General features: G+C 30.7%; 1 protein-coding gene across 2 annotated transcripts in view; it reads left to right on the top strand.

The window, feature by feature from the left end:
• LOC125065075 (acetylcholinesterase-like) overlaps nucleotides 1–25,628 on the top strand; it is a 61,461-nt gene that overhangs the window by 23,900 nt on the left and 11,933 nt on the right. For both annotated transcript variants that reach the window (XM_047672480.1, XM_047672479.1), the window contains exons 2-4: nucleotides 9,569–10,877; nucleotides 20,149–20,291; nucleotides 22,114–22,266. In XM_047672480.1, the coding sequence (XP_047528436.1) occupies nucleotides 9,698–10,877; nucleotides 20,149–20,291; nucleotides 22,114–22,266 (1,476 nt within the window). In that variant the 5' untranslated portion in view covers nucleotides 9,569–9,697. The remainder of the gene's footprint in view (nucleotides 1–9,568; nucleotides 10,878–20,148; nucleotides 20,292–22,113; nucleotides 22,267–25,628) is intronic.

Here is a 25,628-nt window from a genome sequence, read left to right as displayed (position 1 = left end):
CACAAAATACATACGAAGTGACCTCAGTGTTTTTTTTTTTTTTCGTATAATTAGCCTGACTGCGGAGCCGTTGTTGGCTGACACGATAAAACCGAATTATTTAAATTTTTCATTTCAGTTTTATTTATTTTTTTCTCGAAGGTACGTGCTTCGGCTTCAAACATTTTTGTATAATCTTGCGGAGTTAAACTTCAAGGGTATTTATACTTTTCTTTTGTTGCGTGATTCGATAGTCGCGACTTTATTGGCGTCTCCGATCTGAATTTATAAAGAACTGAGATTATAATCGTAAATTCAAACGGAGGGAGAAAATGTGTTCGTTTAATATTCAGGTATAATTATGGATACATAATATTTGAAGGGTTCCGAAATCATAAAAATGTGAGGTTCTTTAATTACAATTAAAATAATAATAATAAAAAAAAATTAAGCAATTAACACATATTTTGTGCTTGCGTATACTAAAATATTAAATTAAATTGTTTCTTGAGTATAAAAGTGAAAACTATTTTTATTATATTTAAGAAAAAGGCAACTACAATACAATACTAAAAGTACTGATACTGGTATGGTAATGAATATTTGATAAGCTTATGAATTTCAATTTTAGTGAAATTATTGAAAGCTGACATTGCAACTACTATTCCAACTGTAATGAAATTTCATAAAACAATTAGGGTTTTATGACAACTTTGGTTCTTTTAACATAATAGTTAAGTACTTTGTTTCGTGGCGCTGACAATAATATCTTTACATTTAAATTATATCTGATTGATTATTACTGCTACGCATTCATTTTTAATATCTATGTTGAGAACAAATTTCAAATATATGAACCCAAATTGAAATAAGTGTCACAAATAAAACGCTATATAAAAAAACTCTATTAATCCCTACAAGGGATAGTCTTGAAACGACAATATTGGTTGATAATTTTATTTCGATTTAAGCTTTGATATTATTAGTACCATCATAAATATCCTTGATACGATACCTTAAGATAATCAACGTTATGTCAGAAACTATAAATTATTTCAAAACAACAATTTTAAAGTTCTAATTTTAAAATTCTTGCTCTGTGATCTAATCACCAACCGACAGCCACTATATTACATAAGTCATTTTAAACAATAAACATTTACTCGTTAAGATATATGAGTAAATGTGTATAGTTTAAAATTAACAAAAAATATGCATACCATTGTCAAAACAATTAAAAGTGATCAAATCAACTGACATATCTATGATAATCAAAATCGTATATAATTTTTTATATTTCGGTAATTTGCGTTGAACTTCAAATTTGTTTTACAGAATCAATTATTTAAAATTGATATAATCATTTAACTAGCTGGATTCTATATTCTCGAGTGACGCCCAAATAAACAATATAATAATAATACATTAACTTAATAACACAAAACATAATGAATACTAAGACGTAAAAAAGTATGATAAACTCTCGTCCCCTACCTTTCCCTTCTAAACAATAATGCAAATTGCTTTTTATACAGAAAAAAAACCCGAAAGATATTTTCTTCCAGTCGTATTTACATAAATCGATAATGCTCGAAGGAATCGTTCTAATTTCAATACCAATTGCCAGATACTTTTGATGACGAAATAATTTTTTCTATCCGCATAATTTATAACGTGTCGTCTCTGATAATGAGCATGCCGAATTTTATATTGCGGTCGTAAAAAACGTTTAGTAATTTTTTACGTTTTTGTTTTAATTGAGAAATTCATAAATCTATTATTATTAATGAGCTGAATATTCAAGCTTAATTACGTTCCATGCATATTCGCACTTTGATTTGTATGTAAAATATGTCCTTAGGAAATCATTTTCTATAAAACTTAATTTATATTACGTTCGATTGTTGAGGGAAAAGAAAAACTCAGTTAAGAGATACAGAGATATTACAATATATTCCATTGAAACAATATTATTATGAGTTATTATTATTATAACGTTTCTATCCTCACAGATACGTATATAGTCAAATATATCATCGGTTTTTGATATGAATTATGAAAATTTTTCATTACAGAAATTGCTTTTCTGTTCGATACATCACGATGTTTCTCTGCGGATTAGTGAATATACATGTATTCGGGTTTGCACACAGACACACACTCATTTGTATTGACACATTTAATAAAAATCTATGTTCTTATTCGGATTTTAATCCGCGTGTTAAACCAACTGGATAATTTCGACTCAATTTATTCACCAACATATTATTTTTTACGAAAGAAACTACTAACAAGGCAATTGCTTCGTTACAATTTCGAGAACTAAAGTTCCTAAGTTCTTTGTGAGTTTTAAAACATTTTTCAATAGATTTCCAAGTTTTACATCCGAGCTTCACTTGCTTGTTATGAAATATATATGACGCTGTGACCTCGTATTGGCACACGGCCTTGTTTCTATTTCCAGTGGGCTGTAAAGGGTATCTAGCTTAAAATACCTGTTCTAAATGCAAACGGGACAACATATTCTTCGTCCCACGGGGCCCTTGATTGCTTAAAATAAATCTATTGTGACTAATTAGACGAATTAAATTTAGGCTATATTACATTTTTTTTTTATGATATAAATAGGTTACATTATACTTAAAAGGTTATTAATGATATATCGATAACAAAATATTTATCTCTATTTTATTGCGTTTAATAAGGATTTCTAGGAAATCAAAAACATATACCTGCCAACGTGATGATGTAAAAAATTCTAATTTTTTGAGCTATAACATATAAAATGATAATAAAACACAATAATTATCAAGTTGTTAAAAAAATTATAATAATAAAATGACTTCAAAAATTGTTAAAATTAAAACTATTTGACATATTTATATATCAATGAAATTACTGTTATGATTATCATAGAGTTAAACTGAACCCAATTCAAAAAAAAAAAAAAAACAAAATACTTTTACACATATAATAAAAGTATATACATAGATATATATACACACAAATTTAAACCTCCTCCTGTTTTTAAGTTGGTAAAAAATAAAAATATAATGCTACGGAGCAAAATTTTAAGGACTCTTGAGTTATGAAACATTGCGTGACTTATCAGTTTAAGAATTGAAGAATCTTAATATGATGCCCCGAATAATGCAGATTTGTATTATTTAAATCACGCTTTACTTAAAATTTACATAATAGATAATAATGTTAGTGATGTCAGAAAAAAATATGCAGAGACATCAAAATAATACAAAAGATACCAAATTCACAGACAACACGATGTCGTTATTTGTGATTTTTGTTACTTACAATCTATTTAATACAAATTTTATTACGATATAATAAAATAAAATTATAATAGCTTGGCTAATATTTAGAGCTATTTATATTTTAAAGCGAATAGTTTTTTTTTATTTTATTTTTATTAATCTCGAACTTTATATTTATATTTGACTATGATTAAGCATTTTAAAGTGAAGTAAAAAGATAAAATAAATTACAAAGTTTTCAACGTCTGTTACATTAATTTAAACGTCTAAATGTTTGTGTTGGAGGTTATAAAGATTCAGACTAATGATATCAAAATTTAAATACAATTATTACCTTACTATTGACAATATCATATTATAAATTTCAAAGTTTACATGATTGGGCTAGAGGGATTTGAATGAAATTTGGAATAGAAATATCTCTGATTTAAAAAAAAATGCCAACTTATACCTGACCATCGGACGTACTTGACACGCAATTGTACATACCTTCGTATTTGATACAAATGGATACTATTTTTATTACCAGATACGTTTTTGATATTGTCTTTTATCACATGATACAGTAAATATATAAATTTATTTTTAAATGTTCCGTTTTGATTAATTAACGGACGTTTCGTACGATTTTGGCAGACGGAAGAAGTGAATTATAAACAGAATTCGATACTCAGTAGTTTGCTTGTAATCGTTATCATAGTTTAGGGTCGACATCTTAAAATATTAAGACCATTATAGATCTGTTCAGTCACGAAGGCGGTACATTATCGGAGTGCATTAACTAATTTGATCTAATTTGAATAACATTTTTTTGCTATCCTTATTCTCACATTAGTCATTTTACGCACACGAGGACATCTTGTAAGTTCGAGCACTCAGCGACAGTCATACTAATGCATGCGGACAATTTAGCGTGGAGAGGCGCGCCTTCGTGAGTGAAGAGATCTATAACGACTAATGACTTTTGTCCTCGTCACTTTATACGACGTCGAGGTTCTGGGTTCATATCTCGATTTTGGTTAAAAAGCTATTTGGTTTTTGTCCAGAAATCGATCTTATTATCAACCCGAACTTTGGAAGTTGATAGCGTGTACTCTCTCTGGTCGTATCGGATTTACGTCCTACGGGATTTGAAGAGTTTTGAAATTCGATTTCAATTTTTTATGACATTGATGTTGGATTGTTAAATTGGTTTTTATTATAATTATTCATAAGAAGATTTATTCAAATATTTTTTAAAAGATATAGTTTACACAGTCATTAAACATGCATTTACAAAATCAAGGTAATGTGTCTTTTTCATTTTATAACACAGCATTTGTACAGAACACATTTGACTGCTAAGCTGATCTAGTGGCTAGCGTAAATGTTTACAAATCCAGAGGTATAGTTCGAATTGGGGTTTTCTGTTAAGAATTGGAACCTGGAGTTATAAAGTCGTAAGAGCTTACACTCATTTCGTAAACCGTTCATCCGTTTGTCCTGTGCCTGTAGTTTTCATTTGCAACCATCAACTTTTTAATCTCTTGAGAAAAACCATACATTTTGACATTGAACACAGTAAATTCATTACACACGTTACGAATGTGTGAATCTGAACGTACCTTCAGATGGATCGATAGACAATTCTCAGCATTACGAGCCCCCAAGGACCACTATCTGCTACATTTTATAAATCGTGTAGTTCGCTTCATGCAAAACAATGTCTCTTTGGAGAACGCTGAATGTCATTGATGGTATAAGGTTCCAGCGTGTATTGTGTGACAATTTTGCACAATAGTCAACAGTAGTTTCAAATTATGGAACGAGAAAATATAATTCTAGAACTTTTACATAAAGGAAAAAAATATTAGCTATAAAACAGTGAATAGTTGGTTTATTATATTATCTTTAAATATTTAAAACATAATGTGACTATTTTCTAGAATTTACTGATGACTTTTTGATCCCAATTATGTTAAAAAATCAATCGATCACTTCTTAGTCTTAAGATTGTCTGGAGATGTTCGAAAGAGTTGAAAATGCCGAGAATTCTCTGATGTCTGAACAACAAAAGCGTCCAATTAGCCATTGATTTGGTTAGACCGCTCTGATCCATACTATTCAGATTAATTACTAGATTTAGGTCAAGAACACATTCAAAGCATTTATCAAGTTAGCTAAAGAATTAATATATACATCTAAATAGACTCAACTCTTTGTTACTTTTATTCGTAATTATAAAAAATATACCTATTTGAAATTGGAGTTGGCTAAACGTTAAATAAATCATAATTGAAGCAGTTCTGTTCGTTCGTCTCAAAGAGAAAGATAAAAGGTTCTTCTAAAATATTCAATTGTTTTTCCGGGCTTTAAGAATTCTTGAAGAAACGCTTTGTGATTTTTTTCTCTTTTTCAGACGGTGCTTGTAAGTAATATAAGATGGCCTATGGCTAAGATAGCCTAGTAGATAGAACACCCTTATCTTTATATATATATATATCTTAACCGTAGTCCATAACGCGCGTTCGAATTCGAGTAATCCCCATATTCACATTCTTAAATTGTGTTCAAACTTCAGTTTGAACCCAGAAGCAAAGAGAGGCACCTCGAGGAAAAGCATATTTTTCGAAAATGAAATGTACCAACATGTGGCAGAATTTCATATTCTTTGTCACCACGTCTGCCGTCTGACCACTTTGCTTCAAACACAAGAACATTGCTCCTAAAATTTTATGTCGTAATTGAAATAAATTTGTCGTAACAATCTCGTATTTTTATGGATTATATGCGCTTAAATATATTATGACCAGCTACTTGCATAATTTATGAACACTAACCGTCAGAAACGACGAACAAAAAGGGTCTAGAGTTTGGCTTTAATATCCAAGGTTGTACGTAAATTATTCTATTGATAAAAGTCATTTAACATTTAAAATTGCACCTTTTTACACAAGAATATATTCTACTGAAATGTGAAAAAAACGTAACAGTCGTAAAAAAAGATTTACAACTTATGCTACCACTCTATTCCATTTTGGGTTGATGATTATGCTTTTAGATGTTGTAGACTTCCATCTGACATATCCAGCTCAAGATGAGTTTTATACTATGGGATGTGCTTGTAAAATAGATTTTTCCTTTTATTTCTGCAACTGTGATATGTTATTTGACTAATGGTAAGTGAACCGAATGTGAGATTAAAGAACAGATTTGTCGTAACGAAAAATATATATGAGATAAAAGGTTGTAATACCGAGAAATTATTTATGAAATTGCGTTCAACATACCATATATTTTTAAGGGGAGTGTGGTGTATCAGTTGTGGACGCTTCTTTTGCTGTATGTTTAAATCCATTAATATTATCTTTTTTAATATCAATTTACTTATTGATCGTTTAACATTTTTGGTGTTGGTTCGAACGGACACTAAAACTAATTAATAAATAATATATTACATTTATGTATGGACGTTACCCGATACATTAAGTGCTGAGCTTGTTTGTGTGTTCGACTTATATTTTCCATTGCTTAAATATCAATAATTATTAATCAAATATAATCGTATATAGATATATAATTTAATAGATATTAACTATAAAAATATTGAAAAAAAATTATAAACATATAAATTAATTCTTATCACATCGAAAAAGAAACATTCAAAAATCTAACTATACCTGTTGATACCGTATTATTGTATACAGTAGCCTAAAAGATGGGGTGAGGCGTGTCATTGATTTTTCGTTACTACAAGATTACAAGAATGTAACTCAAAAAATATCGCCTTATAAAACCACCATCATCATTCATGTCAAACTCTTACTATATGTAAAGTAAATATTGTCAGAAGAAATTTCCCTTTAGGGCTATCAATTATATGTCTCGTGTAAGGCTTTGGTGACATATTGTGGCTTTAGGATATCATATTTATAAGTAAGAGAAAAATAAAAGTCGAATAAAGATGAATAGGTCCAACTAGAACTAAAAAAAAAAATTACAATCAAATGTGAAACATTCCACAATTGTAATGAAATTTCAAAGCAACATTGCTAACAAAGTGCAAAAACAAATAATTTAATGCAAATTATGTGCAATTAAAACTTATGTAATTTATTCGTATTTCTAGTTAAATTACAGCAAAGAAATTCAACAGTCACATTTCTCAGCATCGATGTATTGCACGAATATAAAAAAAAAACGTATAAAAAATTTATTAAAGACGTACCTAATAAATGAAACTATTATAAACTAAGACAAGTATTGTTAGTCTTCGATGTGATTTAATTTATGTCAGGATATACGAGTTGGCATTGAACTTGAGAGTACGGAGGTGTGTCTTGGCTGCAGGCGACCAAGGCCGTCGCGCCGCATAGCATTGTATTACAAACATCGATTTATCGAACGGCGCGCGCCGCCCCACTCTTACCCTCCCTCCCGTGAGTCGCGGAATGGGAGACTTACCTACAGCTTTTTTCTTGCCTCACATAAGATTCTATTACCTTATTTTGTAAATGTATATTGCATCAGCAGGATTGTATTCTTTAAATAATAAAGAACATAATATGTATGTCTGAAATATTAAGTTGGCTTATGGTTTTCGTATTGATTTTGTGTTTTAATCTTAATTTTAACCAGCGGTTCAATTCAATTCAAAATGTTTTTTTAATCAAGCGAATTAAATTTCTGTAGACAAATTATTTTCAAATATAATATAATATTGCGTTTATTATATCTATTAAAATATTTGTTTAATAAACATTTCATTTTCTTAATTATATTATTGCGGTTATAACAATTGATCGTTAATACCTCACGGCGTATATAAAATTCACAGACGAATGATTGTTTTGTATTTATGGAGAGAAAATTTAATAGGGTTGAGAAAGTTTGGGACGGAATTACGTATTGGGTTCCGTAGGGCCTGAATCTCGTTACAAAGCGCGATCGTCTGCATACAGAGTGCCTTAAGTTAATTTACAGACGACAGTTCCCGAGGGATCGGTGATCTCGGCAAACATTGTTTTGATATGCTCTCCCATTCCATACATTGACTGAATTTATTCTCCCTAAAGGAATTGTTTAGTTGCAATTACATAATACATTGTGTTAATTACTTTCTCTCTCGATGGAAGTTTTAGTGGCTAAGTTAAAGATATTATGTACCTCACTCGATGTAAGACACGCAACCTCGCGTTCCTGTGGACTTTTGAAATTGAAATAGTTTTGTGACTATGGGTCTTAGAACTCTTAAATGTCGTGATAATACCGTCGTACTGAGATTTATGTGTTTATATTGTAATAAAAATAAACGAACAAATATTAAAGTAGAATTGCCAAAAACGTAAATAGAAATGAAGGCTGTAACTAAAACTTACTGGATTATAATTTTCTTTAAATCATGTCAAAAAATAGACATTTAAATAACAATATTTTCTCAAAATTGTCTCAATTTGATATCCACTGCTGCTTTTCCATGAAATTATTAAAAAAAAAGTGTATATATAGCAAATATGTTCAATTGACTAAGTTTTTAAAATGATAAACCAATTTCACGATGACCTCGAGTTGCACCAATTCAATATTCATTCGCAACTCCATATCGAATGTTGAAACAATGTAATATCTCCCTGGTGAACGATTCCAACGTCCGATGAAATAATGATTACCCACTGGCTTTAGGTCCGAAGGTTTTCTGGTCCATACATATTAATAGATTTTGATCGGCAATCTGTTGATCGCGAGCGAAATTTTTTGGCATCGTATGTTGATTGATACCAATTCAAACAAAAAGATTCAAATCCAATAAGCTTCCAAATCTCATTAACAAGTAAGACATACCAAAAGCGCGCACAACATGTCTGAGGAGACAAAAATATAACAATTAAAAAGTATGCACTGAAAGTATAACTGAGTATTTATTGAAAATAAATACAAAGTTATCTAATCAGTTATCCGATGGTTTTGATATAAGATAGTGCCAATTTGTGTTTTATCGTCTTTACGGCTCAAAGTTCAATTTCACCGATAGCCATTAAAGAAGCGGAGCCATTCGCAGTCGAAGGATTTTATTGTGATTGATTTACCATTTTAGAGGTAGTAAAACTCTTTCAATTTTAAACCGCCTAATGGATCAACAATCCTAATACAGATTTATTTTTCTATTTAAAATGGCTCTCTTATAATTACTTACTTTTATTCAGATCATCATATCATCTCTCGGTATAAATACTTCGTACTTAAATAATGTTAAAGTATTACTTGTATATTAAGCTAAGTAAATAATCTTGATAAAGTATTGGTGAAACTTAAATGTTAAACTTTTTTTTTTGTTTCAGGCATGTGAAGCAGCGGCATCGATTTCAAGTAAAATAGAAATGTGTTTTAACAAATATTTGATAAAGCTCGCGGACTACTTTCGATTACATACATCTCGTTAAATACACAGAGAAGTAAAATAAATCGAAATGAGTTTCAAAATCATAATAACAAAGATATTTTTATGCGTTTGTATATCGGCTGTATCGTGCCGATCGTGGGCGAATCACCACGACACGACCACATCCACTACGCAAACTACGCCCACGACTATCTCTTTACCCAAGAATTTTCACAATGACCCTCTCATAGTTGAGACAAAGAGTGGTCTTGTCAAAGGCTATGCCAAGACTGTTATGGGCCGTGAAGTGCATATTTTTACCGGTATACCGTTTGCAAAACCGCCTCTGGGCCCACTGCGATTTAGAAAACCCGTACCGATTGATCCTTGGCATGGTGTCCTCGAAGCTACGACTATGCCAAACAGTTGTTATCAAGAAAGATATGAATATTTTCCAGGCTTCGAGGGTGAGGAAATGTGGAATCCTAATACTAATATATCGGAAGATTGTCTCTACCTGAACATTTGGGTACCGCAACATTTAAGAGTTCGACATCATCAAGATAAACCTCTTACGGAAAGGCCTAAAGTGCCTATACTAGTATGGATTTACGGTGGAGGGTATATGAGTGGAACAGCTACACTTGACCTGTATAAAGCAGACATAATGGCTTCATCAAGTGATGTTATAGTAGCATCGATGCAATACAGGGTCGGAGCATTCGGCTTTTTGTATTTAAATAAATATTTTTCTCCTGGAAGTGAAGAAGCTCCCGGAAATATGGGTCTTTGGGACCAGCAGTTAGCGATTCGCTGGATTAAAGATAATGCCCGTGCGTTTGGCGGAGATCCTGAATTGATTACCTTATTCGGCGAGTCAGCTGGTGGAGGCAGTGTCAGCTTACACATGTTGTCACCGGAGATGAAAGGCTTATTTAAGAGAGGAATCTTACAGTCAGGAACTCTAAATGCTCCTTGGAGTTGGATGACGGGAGAGAGAGCACAAGATATCGGAAAAGTTCTGGTAGATGATTGTAGTTGTAATAGTAGCCTTTTAAGCGCTGATCCGAGTCTAGTTATGGACTGTATGAGAGGCGTTGACGCCAAAACAATATCTGTGCAGCAATGGAACTCTTATACTGGTATTCTTGGTTTCCCATCGGCCCCGACGGTGGACGGTATATTTTTACCGAAGGACCCTGATACTATGATGAAAGAGGGACATTTTCATAATACAGAAGTGCTGCTTGGAAGCAACCAAGATGAAGGTAAGTTTTCTAGATAATAATTTTATCATAGGTATAGTCACGGTTAAAACTGAAGTCCTCCTTGTCCAAATTTTAGTCACGGCAGTCTCAAGACATAGCAAACTGCATAGTAGATATCATAGTGTTCAAGTACTAGCAAAAACACAGATGAACTCTCTTAATCTTCACTTTTATAATCCGATAAGATAGCAATCCGACACGTCCTGATAGAGATCAGGCGCGGGAACAAAGGTTTTACGTGCTTTCCGGTACTTTCCAAAGACTTTACGGTACTGTAATACTTATAACTACGTATCTCTGGCTGTTAATGATTTTTTTTGCCGGTATAATTTGATACTTTTGTACTGGTTAGACTGAAAATATCAACCTAGAACGTTGTAATATGTTGCCTTATAACCTTGCCAAAGTCAACGAGGCAGTCCAGAATAGTACAGTTTTACTAAAGCAGATTTTAGAATACTAAACCATACGTCGTCAACAATTGAAAATTACAATATAATTTTATTTTATAATCATAACATCGTATCTGCTTATTGATTCTACAATTATTCATAAATTTATACCCATAACAGGAAAACGGAGTTGAGTTTTTAACTTACTTAAATTTTTAATTAATTTAATTTAAAAAGACTTTCGTTTATTAATATAAGCAATGTAAATGAATTTTCGAATTATTCATCGTTAACTGAAGAATTTTATTTAGTGCATATTATAATTAAGTATTAATTAATAATATCCTATGTTGTTTAAGATAGATTAATACTTATAAAATATACATACTTAAATTTTGATTATTTACTTTAATAGATTATTTACATCCAATGATATAGACTGATAATGACAGCCAATTACGTATTTTTTTATAATTGTAATCATCATGTCTTTTTTTTTTAATTTAATTTACAACATCCACGGGCTCACAGTTTCCCGTGCCTTTTTTTACATGTTATTTTTTAAAATTTAGGCGTTATTATATATTTTTACTGAACATCAGCAGATTTTCGCTGGACTTCGAGCTTGTCGTCTTCCAGTAATTATCATGTTATAATAGCAAACTGTTGTAACTTAAAATTATTTATTCCATTTTTCTTGAAGTGTTTTCATAGAACACTCAATATAAAGTAGGGATTGTAAAACGTGGCCACTACATCCGCGTTGAGGAACAAAACAAAATATTGCGGTTTGTGGCTGAGCTCGAATGTCAACACTATTGCCGGCTTTTGTTCATTTGAATTAATACTTACAAACGTTAACCGTGTAAATACATTTTGATGATATTGAATTTGATTCGAGATTATTATATTGGATCCTGGACTTTACAAAAATAAATTACAAACCAAGTTTAATAAAAAATAGCTCAAGAATATTATGTGATATCTATTTTTTATATAGATGATTTCGTTATAATATATATGAATGAACAAATTATTTAGCCAAGTGACCTCTATGCCCGAACACACCCAGTCTGCTTTACTAATAAATCTTACCGCACGCCTTATGCTCTATTTTCCTTACTTATGGAATCTCTGAGACCCCTTTTTAATAGACGATAAGCTTAACGCATATACATATATATTAAATTGAAATAAAAAGATATACAGTTTCAAGAATTAAATTGCAATGATAATTTAATTGAATTAATTTATAAGCTATTGATACATATCTATTCTAATATTTATGTTAATTTCGTTATTTAAAAGATCATCATGTATGACATCACTTTTGAATTGAAACCAGTTATAATTTCAAGACTTTTTTGACACTTACAATTTTTTAATCTTATTCTACTACCAGGTCATGACCTCTAAAGCGGGTAGAACGGCAAAACTTAGCTTGTTATACTTTTTCCAAGGCGCATTGCTTAGTACAAGTTTTATGTTTATTGGTTCAGTAGCATTTTTCACTAACGCATTAATATAATAACGTGTCCTCATTTATTGTGTAAATTTTAGGGTTATGTATAGCTCAACTCTAACATAACGTGAAAGTTACACAGCAATCAGATTAGTAGTCTTTGCTTGAAAATAAAAAAATAAAAATGCTGTTTAATAATATTAGCATGATTAATAGTGGTCTTACGTAAGAACTCATTAATTTAAAATGCAGCTCAGCATCTATACGCAGAGTTTACATTATACTTGAGAGCTGACCGCAAATGTTTGCTTTCAGAATTAAATGTTGGCATAAATTAAACCAGTTTTTTTTTTCATATTATAATATCCCTACAATATTCTATTTAGTTTTGTTTACCTTAGATGAATTTTTTAGGTAAATATAAAACAAATTTCAGCGCAATTTTAATTTTTTTTTATATAAAATAATACATATACAGGAAAAAATAAATTACGTATACAACTAGACCTTAAATAACAATTATTATGTACTAGCAGTGTCAAAACTATTATCCTCGTAGTATTAAATTAGCTAATCGCTAGAAGAAATTAGCGTCGTTTTAATGGTCGTCAAATAGCTCCAGAGGATTTATTAAATATACTACGTTACTAAGCTTGTTATGACCTCTAAGTAAAGAAAATATTTAATATCATATTTTCCCTAAATATGACCTTAGCCGCCCTGTTATTGTTGTAAAGCGTGACATATCAATATCGGGCATAGAGTTCGAGGTCGTCTGCGTGGCACATACCTGGTAGGAAGGAGGGGGGAAGGGAGGTAGTATACGCGTGCGCAATGCCACGTAAACACAATATCACGCCGTGGTCTGAGACCGTACTACTAAGTACTACAGACTCGCCCACGTATCTAGGCGGCCTCCATCCCCCCTATTTACCCATCCTCCTTGTTGCTACGTACCCCTAACAGGACTATCTGGCACTCAGGATTTAGCAGGGCTGTAGTAATTTTTTTAATATTTCTTTTTATTAGTATTAACTTTAACATTACTTTTTCAGGCTAACTTTTATATATTTTTTTAACTTCAACAGACATCAATACAGAAAAACAGCATAGAATTCAATATATTCTGAAAACGAATTTGAATTTAACTTGGTGTTAGGGCTTTTTTCTGTTCCAGCGGAAGGGTGAGTGAGTCAGTGCACATCTCTTAGTTCCCAAGGTTGGTGGCGTATCAGCGATGTAAGGAATAGTTATTATTTCTTAAAAAACCAATCTCTATTGACGGTGGTGACTCTATATCATACCATGACATTAATCGCAGTGGATTACGTTATCCATTCGCATGTCCGCCTATGTCAAAAAAAAACTTTTTTATACGATGTTTTCTACATAAATTTAAAAAAAAAACTTATTATTGCAATTCCCAATCAAATAATACAAAATTAAAAGTCACTTTATTTGTCGACTTTAACTTTCACTTAGTCTAGATAAAAGTGATTCTAAAATATTGGGCATTATAGAACCTAGGATTCATAAACGATAACATAACCATATATTGTTATCGTTAATAATAAAATAGTTTATTTGAAATGTAAATAAAAATCTCGAAATAAGAAGGATTTATGTCCAACCTTCAGTGACATAAAAGAAAATCCAATAGTTTGCTAAAGAAGAACAGATTTTTTTACCGCATCACCAAAGACCAGTACTAACTGATTGTCTATCGCTTATATGATGCAAATTGCCTATTTAGAATCTTGAGATTGGGTTAATGTCCAAGCTAGCTTATATGGCTTTGGCAGAAAAACAGATGTCAAGGTCAATAAAGGTTATTTGGTATTTCTGTCACGAAAATCCCAGCAGCAGTCTGGAGATATAAGGTTGACAATTCATTCTCTCGCCTTAGAAAACATAATTTTATGTTTAAATTCTACAGTGAGCCAGTAGATACATCATTGGCAGATAATTTAAACTATGCTTTCCTCTATTGCCAAAAACAAGAATTATAAAAAGCAATTGGATTTTTCTGTGGTACTTGCTAGGATTAACCCTAATTTCTGCTGAGATTCATGTTTTTTTTTTTATGGTATTGGTTGGCGGACGAGCATATGGGCCACCTGATGGCAAGTGGTCACCACAGCCAATAGACAAAGGCGTTGTAAGAAATACTAACTAAGATGTTATGTTATCCCTTGTGCCTGTGATTACACTGGCTCACTCACCCTTCTAACCGGAACACAACAATACAGTGTACTGTTATTAGGCGGTAGAATATCTGATGAGTGGATGGTACCTACCCAGACGGGCTCGCACAAAGCCCTATCACCAAGTAAAGTCATGTGTATCCAAGGCCTTATATCGCCTCTCAATTATCTAAATTATATTAATTTACGAAACGGGATTAATAAATAACAATAAAATAAGATATTACTTTCATATTTATAGTCACGATACCGATTTTGTAAATAAAGGGATAATAAATAAAGTGTCAAATGGCTTAACGAGAGCATCCGGTGATATGTCAGTTTCTGGAAATCAAATAATTATGTCTCCCGATGATAATTTACTGAAAATGGTGGCTACAAGCCGTAGAATTTGTTCACTCTATTATGTCTTTGATTATACTTGATCGGTCAGTTTTCAAATTGAAGCACAGATTTCAAACCCCGATTCGGGCCACTAAAAAGTTATTGGGTTACTCTATCAAAAAAAAACTTGTTGATAGGGCTTCGTTTGGTTAGATACCATCCACTCAGACTTTATTGATAAATATGTGTAGATTTATATTAAAAAAAAATATATTTTATTGATACTTGTAATAAAAATAATATTTAAATTAATTTATTAACAAATGATTTATTTAAATAAATAGTATCTCAATATGTTACTTTTCATTATTGTTTGAAATGCAATCATTTGAATTTTATATAAAAATAGATCAAACAACTAAAGTTTATAGGCAATCAAAAGTTTTAGTTTAAAAGTAAGTTAAAAGTTGAATGAAAAATCTAATTTCAAATACGCAAAAACTTCTCTTATTTGATACTTTTGATTTCGTGATCATGTTTCGTGTTGAGAATTACAATTATAATATTAAAATACTTAATAAACGAAAATGAGATTTGGTGGTATGACAATTATAACAAAAATACTGGGCATTATTACAGAATAGTCACAGGAGTAATTACACAATATTTCAATGCTGGCTGGTGTATACCTTATCACGTGGTCGATTTTCATCCATATTTAGGTTCGCATGTTATGTTTTTAGATTTATCTCGTGCACAGTGATTTAAGAATGTTTAATTTGTATTAAACACGTGAAAATTCAGAAGTCCTTGCCTGGGTTTGTAATTTTTGGCAAAGATTTCATGTTCCAAACAAGGAATCAGTTTAGCTCAATTATGGGTGAGTTTAGCGGGAAAACAAGATACGTAACACCGATTATGTTTCTTTAAATAGCAAGTAAAATAAAATAATTATAAACAAAAACCTTGTAGATTTAGGTATTACGGTGTAATTTTCTTTTAGATCAATTGAAAAGTATTTTTTATATATTATTATAATTATTATGTAACCGTTTGATCTGAATTATTAACCAGCATTTTAAAGAAATTTCCATTTATATAATTAACGAACAAATAATTGGTTTTCTGTGAAGTTATCAAACATTGTCCCATAATTGATTATAATTGAAGATTATATTAATAGATTTTTAGGCAGGCGTAATTTACTACACGATAAATCCAAATGATGTCCAATTTTTGTAATAAAAATATTATAAATATACAAAATGTTTTTCTGTTATTTTTGTTGGTCAAACAAGATGTAGCATAGAAAAATGTTATAATGCATCTAAAAGCACGCTCCGGCTTGGCAAGTGTTTGCAAGTGTGCTTTAATGAAGACACTCGTGTACCGCTCGTTCCGTATATCTCTTACGTGCAAATATATTCAAATAAAATTTAATTTGTAAAGCATCCGGCGACTTTCATATGACCTATATGTTTGACCTTAGTATTTGAATAAAGGATATCGCATTATACACATTTGTTATAATTAATATAGTTACTTGAATGATCAAATTATTTACGAACATCTTTCGTTCGTTACAAACATTAATGTCTGTTATTAATGATTTAAGTTATCAATGCAATCACTTAAAAATTTAGTTTAACAGACTGAATAACTGAGATAGAATAAAAACACAGCTAATGTTTTTCTTTTTCTAACCTAACCTAACATTTTAAATAGGAGGTCAATTGGACTTGCTGATCTTATAATAAACTATCCCTTATTTACCCTTCCCTATTCCCTATTTACATTTAGGTAGAGTACCTAGATTGTAAAACAAAATGCAAGTTCGCCTGGAACTCAAAGTACAGCAACAAAAGCGAATTCAAATTTCCGGTAGTATAAAACATTTGAAATTTATCAGCTTAATTTTTTTGAAATAAGTGTTGTTAATTACAGTTCAAAAGATTTTTAAAGTACAAAAGATTTTTGTCTAAAATTCGTGTCGAAAATGGGAGTAAATACTACAAATGATACCGTCAGTAACATTTGTATCTTATGTTACCTATCTATCAAATATCTGGCAAGTCTTCTATTTTTAAAAGTCAGTGTTACTATTAATTTTAACGCAGGACTTCCAATTTTATTTAAATAAAATAATACGCTTGCTTTAAAATATAGATCATACATGATCATGCGATATGATATTCAAAGAAGTAATTTACATATTCAAATTGCATTTTATTCGATGATCTTCGTGTACAAATATGTAAATGCAATAACTTTTTCAAAAGATAACATTTTTACGTCGATACGTTTAATAGATTCCTTACATTTTACATCTTACAAATAATACACAATTTATTAATTCGATTTATTAAATGAAGTATCATCATATGTGTTTTTTTATATGTAATACGCCATCAACGAAAAACGTAGTCAAAATGGGATTGTCGTTAGAATACGTGACTGTCAACAGAGGATATAGGTGTCAAGCCCGGGCAAGTCTACCTGAGTTTTCGTCTACCTAAAATGTGTTTATAATTCATTTTGTTCTCACTAAAGGTAAAATGTGTATCAATCCGAATAAGATCCTAACTCCTCATGTAGAGAGGCCTCAGCCCAACAGTGGAACATTAATATTTAGACGCAATTGCGAAAATAATATTAATTTGAACTAAGTGACGCTGGCAGGAGAAGGGTTTTCTTAAAAAGAGAATATAAAAGTATCTATGAAATGTTAAAATAATATTTTATCTAAAAACTAGCGATGCCTGTTGTCATTTTACAAGCACGAAAAAGTTAAAGGTTAATTGTATTAAGTGTTTAAATATAGTTACTAAAATATTAATTTGCTTTTTTTTTTTAAATTGTGATATTAAATTATTAAAATATTTTGTGGTCATTACGGATAATGAACTATTTGTTATCCATTAATAAGGATCGTTATCAAATTTTATTCCAACTTCGGATTAGTAGTTCGATCCAATTAGCTCAGACCGTTAGTTCGAATATTATCTACTGCAGTCGCTTTAGTATTTGCTTTCAACATCGTTTATAGGAGTTTTAAATGAAATACGTAATAGTTTATTAGGATTTCAAAGTTCTAGTTGAATACGCTAACATTGTAAAGCAGTTAAATTTACATTTTGCAGTGAAAAGACAAAACTTATGCAGTTTTTGCAGATAGCCATTTCTAATAGTTAAGTTCCTAGTAAATAGCAGTACTGGAACGTTAGTAGAAATGCAAAGAAGGGATCTATTGTCATTGTTAATTATGTTTTGTCTCTAGTCGTGTTATGAGCACTCAAAAGCGTAATAAACGAGGGGTTATGAGTGTTCCTCATTTATTTGTAAAGTTGAAGTATGAAATGTATATGTATCTCTTTTACAATAATGCGTTTATTCGAATTGAACTTATTTTCTGTCTCACTTCTGTAGAAATATATTATTATTTTAACGTATATATACATATAATTGTAACTTGGTTCGTGTTCATGCGCAAAAACTTATTCAGATATGAAGGGGAAGATTTATGTTTTTTGTACTTGGTGAGGTGAGCAAAGAAAGGCAGTTAAATTTACCGTAGGAGATATAACAATTATTTGTCGTACTTTTATTGCGATAGCCTCTTCTTTTGTCTAGTCCCTTAACCCAAGTCAACTTAAAATTATTCGGATGTCCTTTGAAAATAAATAGCAAAAATTACTAACAGTATTTAAAACGGGATATTTACCATGTATTTTATTTTTATTTGTTGGAGCTCGATATTTCGACATTATCTACGAATGTCTGGTTCACGAGCTATAGCAAAAAGCTCGAATTTTAGAAGTTTCTAGTGTTAACTCATACAGTGTGCCTCGGAAAGCACATAAACCCAATGATCTAGCGTCTGATCTCTCTACAGCAGTATTGGATTGTCGGCTTGTTGATTTATATGAATAAGAAAATAAGGTGTGCACCTGCGCTTGCGCACAAACTTTTGGACTTTATAACTAAGATAAATTATTATGAGAAATATATATACACCTATGATATAAATATTATATTAAATTCCTCAAGAAATAAAAGCAGTAAAATGAACGAATGAGTATAGTTTTAATAAATTATTTTAATACTTTTATTAATAAAAAGATTCACAGAACTCTAGCATAATCTGCGGTCTTGACACTAACGTAATAGAAATGACCCTGATATTGAATAATACACGCTTTGAACGTAAGGTACTGTTAAGTCACAATTGTACCTGAATAATTTAGAGCATTGTTTCTCTACGTTTTTGGTGACCTTGACCTCGACCCACTAAGTAGAATATAATGTAGAATTTCTTGCGACTAATTCACTGATGTTTAAATGACAATAATTGTAACTTTATTATATTTCTTTACTTAATTGTAAATTTAAACTAAATACTATTAAGCACATTATCGTTTTAAAATCATTTCCGTTCATCAGATATTATTGAGGTAGTGTCAAGGCAAATTTAGATATTGACACACATAGGTACTCTTACAGTTAAATTATATTGTTTACATAAGAAATCGACTTAAAATTTTAAAAGGGTTTCCTTTAATCAAAATACATCACAATAAAAAATAATTAACAAAAACTATAAAATAGGGCCTTTTGTAGGACTATATCCACCAAATAAAAATAAAAAAACATGGTAAATATATCGTTTTAAATACTTGTAGTAATAAAAATAACCATGTTAAATTAAAGTCTTATATTTGATAATATTATATATCCGAAATATTTTCATAAATGTAACCAATAAATATTTCCAAAAATCGTTTAAGGTTACAGTCTGCTATATTTAATTAGTATATAACTTTATGCAAAGACATTCGTTAAAGAAATATCTCGATACATTTCATGCGCTACAACATAATATTTATTTACAGGAACATATTTTCTGCTTTACGACTTCCTCGACTACTTCGAAAAAGATGGTCCGAGTTTTCTACAAAGAGAGAAGTTTCTGGAAATAATAGACACGATATTCAAGGAATTTTCCAAAATCAAACGGGAGGCTATTGTCTTTCAGGTAAGTTATTAAATTAAAATTATTTTCTATGTAAAATTCATGTAATACATGAGACAATATACAGAATAGTTTTTTGCATTATAAAAGTCTATTGCTAAACGAGTTTTGCACATGAGTTGAATCTGAACAAAAACCTACGTATATTTTCTATAGAATTTCAAAACATATACAATTATAGTTTAAGGTAACATTACTTTTAATTTATTTATTACATTAATATTTTTTTGTTTTATTTTTCCATAAAATCTAACCTTTTATACAGCATGTATTTTTATAGACTGTTCTAAAAAAACTGTGAAAATGTATTTTTATAATTCGTTTTGAAGTTCTGTAAGAATTCCCTTCGTATCATTCGTGAAGTGTTGAACCGACTTGACGGTGATACGCCATTGTATCAAAATGGCGTATCAAAAACATTTCATAATTATTAAAGTCAATGTCGCATATCACATTCTCATATTTTAACCTCGTATTCTGCGGCGAGTTTCGAGTTGCTTCTTACAGAATAACTCTACTGGTTTATTGATACATACAGATGACAAAGTGCTTAATATCGCTGTATAGTGTTTTTAAGGACTTAGCACTATAGTGTTATTAACACGTGTAAGTACTCGTGTTCTTGATTCTCTTGAATTTTAAGCTGATCTATTAGATCGCTATGTATTTTCAATGTTGTTTACACCTTTAATGACGTATCACTTTGTATGTTACCCAAGTCAGATATTAATTTTATGTGCTTAGTGATAAGTTGATGGTGTAACTTTTCCAATAAAAAAATAAAATCACTGCTTCCTAAAAATAATTTAAACGCAGATTATATATTGATCTATTGTGACATTATTTTTGACGAGTAGTAATCCTATCAAGATATTAAGACATCGAGGGCGCAATCTTATTATTTCTAAGAACCCTTCCTTTGACATAAAATTAAAAAGTTATCAATGTTCAATAATTAATTTATTAACATTATTTTTTCAAAACGAAAAGAAGTTAGATATCGCTGTAAAAGACAACACCGTATTATTCGAAATTTTCCTTTCTTTTTTTATACATGTATTTTTTTTTACTTGGCGGTAGGTTTTTTCTGCAAACTCTGGGTAGGTACCACCCACTGATCAAATATTCTACCGCCAACCACAATAATTAGTACTGGTTTGTTCCGATCTATAACAAAAAAAAAACATACACTATAGCGTATGTTAAAAATGTAAAAAATAAGTGCCATAAGGAAATAAAGTCCTTCTTGTTTAAAAGATTTATATATTCATTCAAACATTTACCTTAAATGGACTTGGTATATTTTTTTAAATGGTTAAGTACGAAATCGTTTGTTTTATTAGCTTTATATTGTCAATGTCTTATATTATGATTTCCTTGTAAATTACGGTTTCCTAATGTCCTCGACTGCATTATCTTCAGTTAGTTTCACGGAATCAACTAATGAGGACTTCCCATTTGAAATTGCCTCCTTCTATAGAAAATGCTCTGATGCGCACCGTGTCTCTTGTGTAGATTATACCATATTTGCGATGTTGAATTTCATTTAAAAACCATATATATTTTAGTTAAGTCGTTTTTTTGGCATACTCATTGCAGAATTAAAAGTGATTAATCTTCTTTTTTTATGGAATATGTTAATGAATTACGGAATGGAAACATTATTCCAATTTTTTTTTTGGTAATACTAACTTATAATCATTTTCTACTTCATCTTCAGACTTTAATAACCTTTGTTTGATGATGTAACATATTAATAGCTTTAAGAAAAATTTGAAAACGATAATTTTACCCTGATTTCAATCAATTTTATTTTTATTCCTAGTACACGGACTGGGAAGAGATCACTGATGGGTACTTGAATCAGAAGATGATTGCGGATGTCGTCGGCGACTACTTCTTCGTTTGTCCTACAAACTACTTCGCCGAGGTGTTGGCGGATTCCGGAGTCGACGTGTATTATTATTATTTTACACATGTAAGTATCTTTTTATATAATTTATTTTAAGTCCTAAATAGTCGTTTTTTGCGCAACAATTTTATGCAATATTTAATTGTAGTATTGCAACGAATAATTCATACAGTAGCGCTACACGGTATTGTACTGCCATTGTAGTTTTTCGTTAACCTATATGGCTCGCGTATGATATCTTACTTATTGATAGTATTGAGTCAAACCTTCGTAATTGCTAACAATATTTGCACAAACATTTTGTAAGACTATTCATCAGAAATTTAAACTATGATAAAAAGAAAAAAAAGTTTAAATGAATATTTTCTTACTTGAAAAATTATTTTAAGTTCGACTCAGGCTTCCTCCGAATCGACCTGTCAAATTGTAAAAGCCCTCGCTGTCATAATATCTTTTTATTATTTTAGCGTCAACGTTTCTGTTGACTTTGGCTTATGGCATCAAGTTTTTCCTTCAACAATTTAGACCATTTGTTGATATCTTATGTCAGTATAAATCTAATAATAATCGTGCAGTTTTTTCATAAAGATATTTTAATTAAGCACCTTTTTTCCGACATGACCTTGAAACATAGCATATTTTATAAAGAAGCGCTATCCGCAGATTTATGCACTTAACTAAAGCAGCGAAATACACATAAAAATATTAGAGAGATTCCCGTGCAGAAGAAGCACTTCAAACTGCAGACCCGTTTGAGCTAACACGTTAATTTAGCTAACGAACCATACGCAAGGGCCCTTGCAAAGAGGCTGCCAGCAACATTTATTTTTTGACCTGATGGCGGAAACAGATATATAGCCTTAAAGGCTTGCCTAGTGGGAAAACTGTTTTTGCAATTTACATTGGACGTCAAAGAGCGATCGAAGCTAAAAGTACTCTCCGTAGGTGTACAATGTATATATGTATGTTCGTTTTCGCTTGGAAGTACCTACATGGTCAATATAGAGCCGGTTTTTTTATTCAACTGCGGATTGGACAGATAGATCTCAGATTTTTTCGAGTAAATACATTACAATAAAATACTTTTTAAAATTTTGTTACTCTTTTTTGGTTTTACGCTTAAGTCTAGGCGTCAACTCGTCACAAGATCTATAGATTAATCGCAAACAAATAATGACTGAATATTCAATTTAGATTTTTGAAAATACATTATTGTTCAAATTATTAGTCTATTACACTGATTCTGCGCTATCGCCGATTATTCACTAACCTTGTAAAGACTTGTAAAGTTATAATATGTTTCAAGTTATCATGGGACAAAACAATCAGTTGATTTAGTAAAAATGTCAAAGACAATATCTTAAGAAATAAACTTATATAAATAACCTCGCCGACTCATGAAAAACTTATCTTTCTTGCAATCTGTCGTATTTCTTGTGAAGACATGCCCTAGTACTTTTCTTCATAAGTAGAACAGGATCTTGTCATTAATTACAGTCGCAGGAAATGTGTCGGTGGATGAATGCTTCCTTAAAAACAACGTCGACTTGGATTAAAAAAAGTATTTCATGTTGTTTACATTGACATAGAAACGTATATAGATAACATTCTTTAAAATGAACTTTTATGTATACTGAAAAATTAGTTTGAGTGAAAAATATAAAATGTCTCTTCATTTTCTGAAAATAATTCAAATCGAATAGTAAATTTTCGCCTTTCAATTACACTTATATACACAGAAGGCGTTGTTTTTAACCAACTCCAAGGCGTAATAAATGAATGAAATATAAATAAATAGTATAATATGAAAAAGGATAGAGCGCCATGTTTATGTTGACTACGACTTCAAGACAGTCTTGTTGACCCAAATCCTTTTTTATTGTTAATATCAGCTATTACTTTACTAACAATGGCGGTGTCTATTGTTAAAATCTCTACTTATACTTTAAAAAAATACCCTCTATCGTCCTTTAATTTCGTAATACATAAACAGTCATGTGGATATTCTCAAGAAATTTTCCTTAACCGTCGAGCATGAGGTAAATTGTTATAAACAAGATTATCTTTACTTCTTAGTTATCTTGCCATCATTAGATCATATCAATTAGAAAATAATGTCGATTGTTTCCATTGCACTTTTTATTATTAATTGAAAGATAATAGTAGCTACTTAGACTGGTTTGCTCAAAGCCCTGCCAAGTATTGTTAAATATAGTATTTAATTATATGATTTTTAATGTGTCTCCATTTTATTGTCAGGCAGCATCACAATCACAATTTTTTAGGTGTAAATTGATATTGATCGTTCGGTCGAAAATTTAAATATTGGTCTAGATTTTATAGACCGATGACGTAACCGGTAAAAACGTTTTGATTGCGTTCACAAACGGAGAATCCAGGAAGATAGGTAGGTAAGGCCGTTTTTGTAGGCGCCATCAACTCATCCCAATTTCTACCGCTAATTTTTATCTTCTAGTACTTAGTATTATTCTGTGTCACTTATGAAAGCCAGTAACTATAGGCATAGAGGTCAGAACATCTTATTTAGGCTAGTATTACTTACAGCCGGTGTCTATTGGCTGTGGCGACCACTTACCATGAGATAACTTATTCGCTAGGCAGCCTACCTATTTTAAAACAGATAGAGTGGCTGCAAGTAGGATTGACAAAAATAGCTAACTTAAAAATCAATCTGTTTATATTTCACCCTTAGTGAACTGAGAATAAATTGTGATTGATCGCAAAGCGAAAATTGAGATATATTGGTCTAACATCCTTCCTACATTTTGTACAGACAACCATTTCCTTAATTTAAATTTAGTATATTAACGTTTTAATTGACAATTGACTTATAATTGTAACGATTTGTGTTACATTATTATAACATAGTAACATGATTTTTTTGACATGACGTTATTACGTTGAATAATCTTTATTTTTAATAATTCTTAATGTATAAACGAAACATCAGACAAAATTGCGGTTAAAGCTAACCAGTTGCAAATAAAATGCTGGTATATTGTGAAAGGTACATAAGTAATTTCTTTCCGTTTAAACATTTATACATATAATGAATGTTGTGATTATGACGATGATACGTTAATTATTTGAATAAACAGAATAAAATAAACTATGATCTAAAGTAATTTAATTTTTAGCGAACACATCAATATCGTTCGCACACCGTAATCGCATTTATTTGGTGTACATAGTATAGAATGTGTTTAGTCTGTTACAACCGGCGACTTTTTTTTATGTAAAATGCACCTGGTATGTGTACACTGTATACTGATCGTATTACAGCCTATCGCTATCAACCCACACAGGGAATACATATCCTATAGAGTACGAAGGAGAGTGAGGAGTTTAAGCCCAACATCTGCAGCTTTATAAGTTAACCAAGAGGCTAACGAGGCCGTCAATTGTTA

The sequence above is a fragment of the Vanessa atalanta genome, chromosome 7, assembly GCF_905147765.1.
Source record: "Vanessa atalanta chromosome 7, ilVanAtal1.2, whole genome shotgun sequence".
NCBI classification, from domain to species: Eukaryota; Metazoa; Arthropoda; class Insecta; order Lepidoptera; family Nymphalidae; genus Vanessa; species Vanessa atalanta.
The sequence above is the reverse complement of the archived record's forward strand: the minus strand, read 5'-3'. Positions and strand labels throughout refer to the sequence as shown.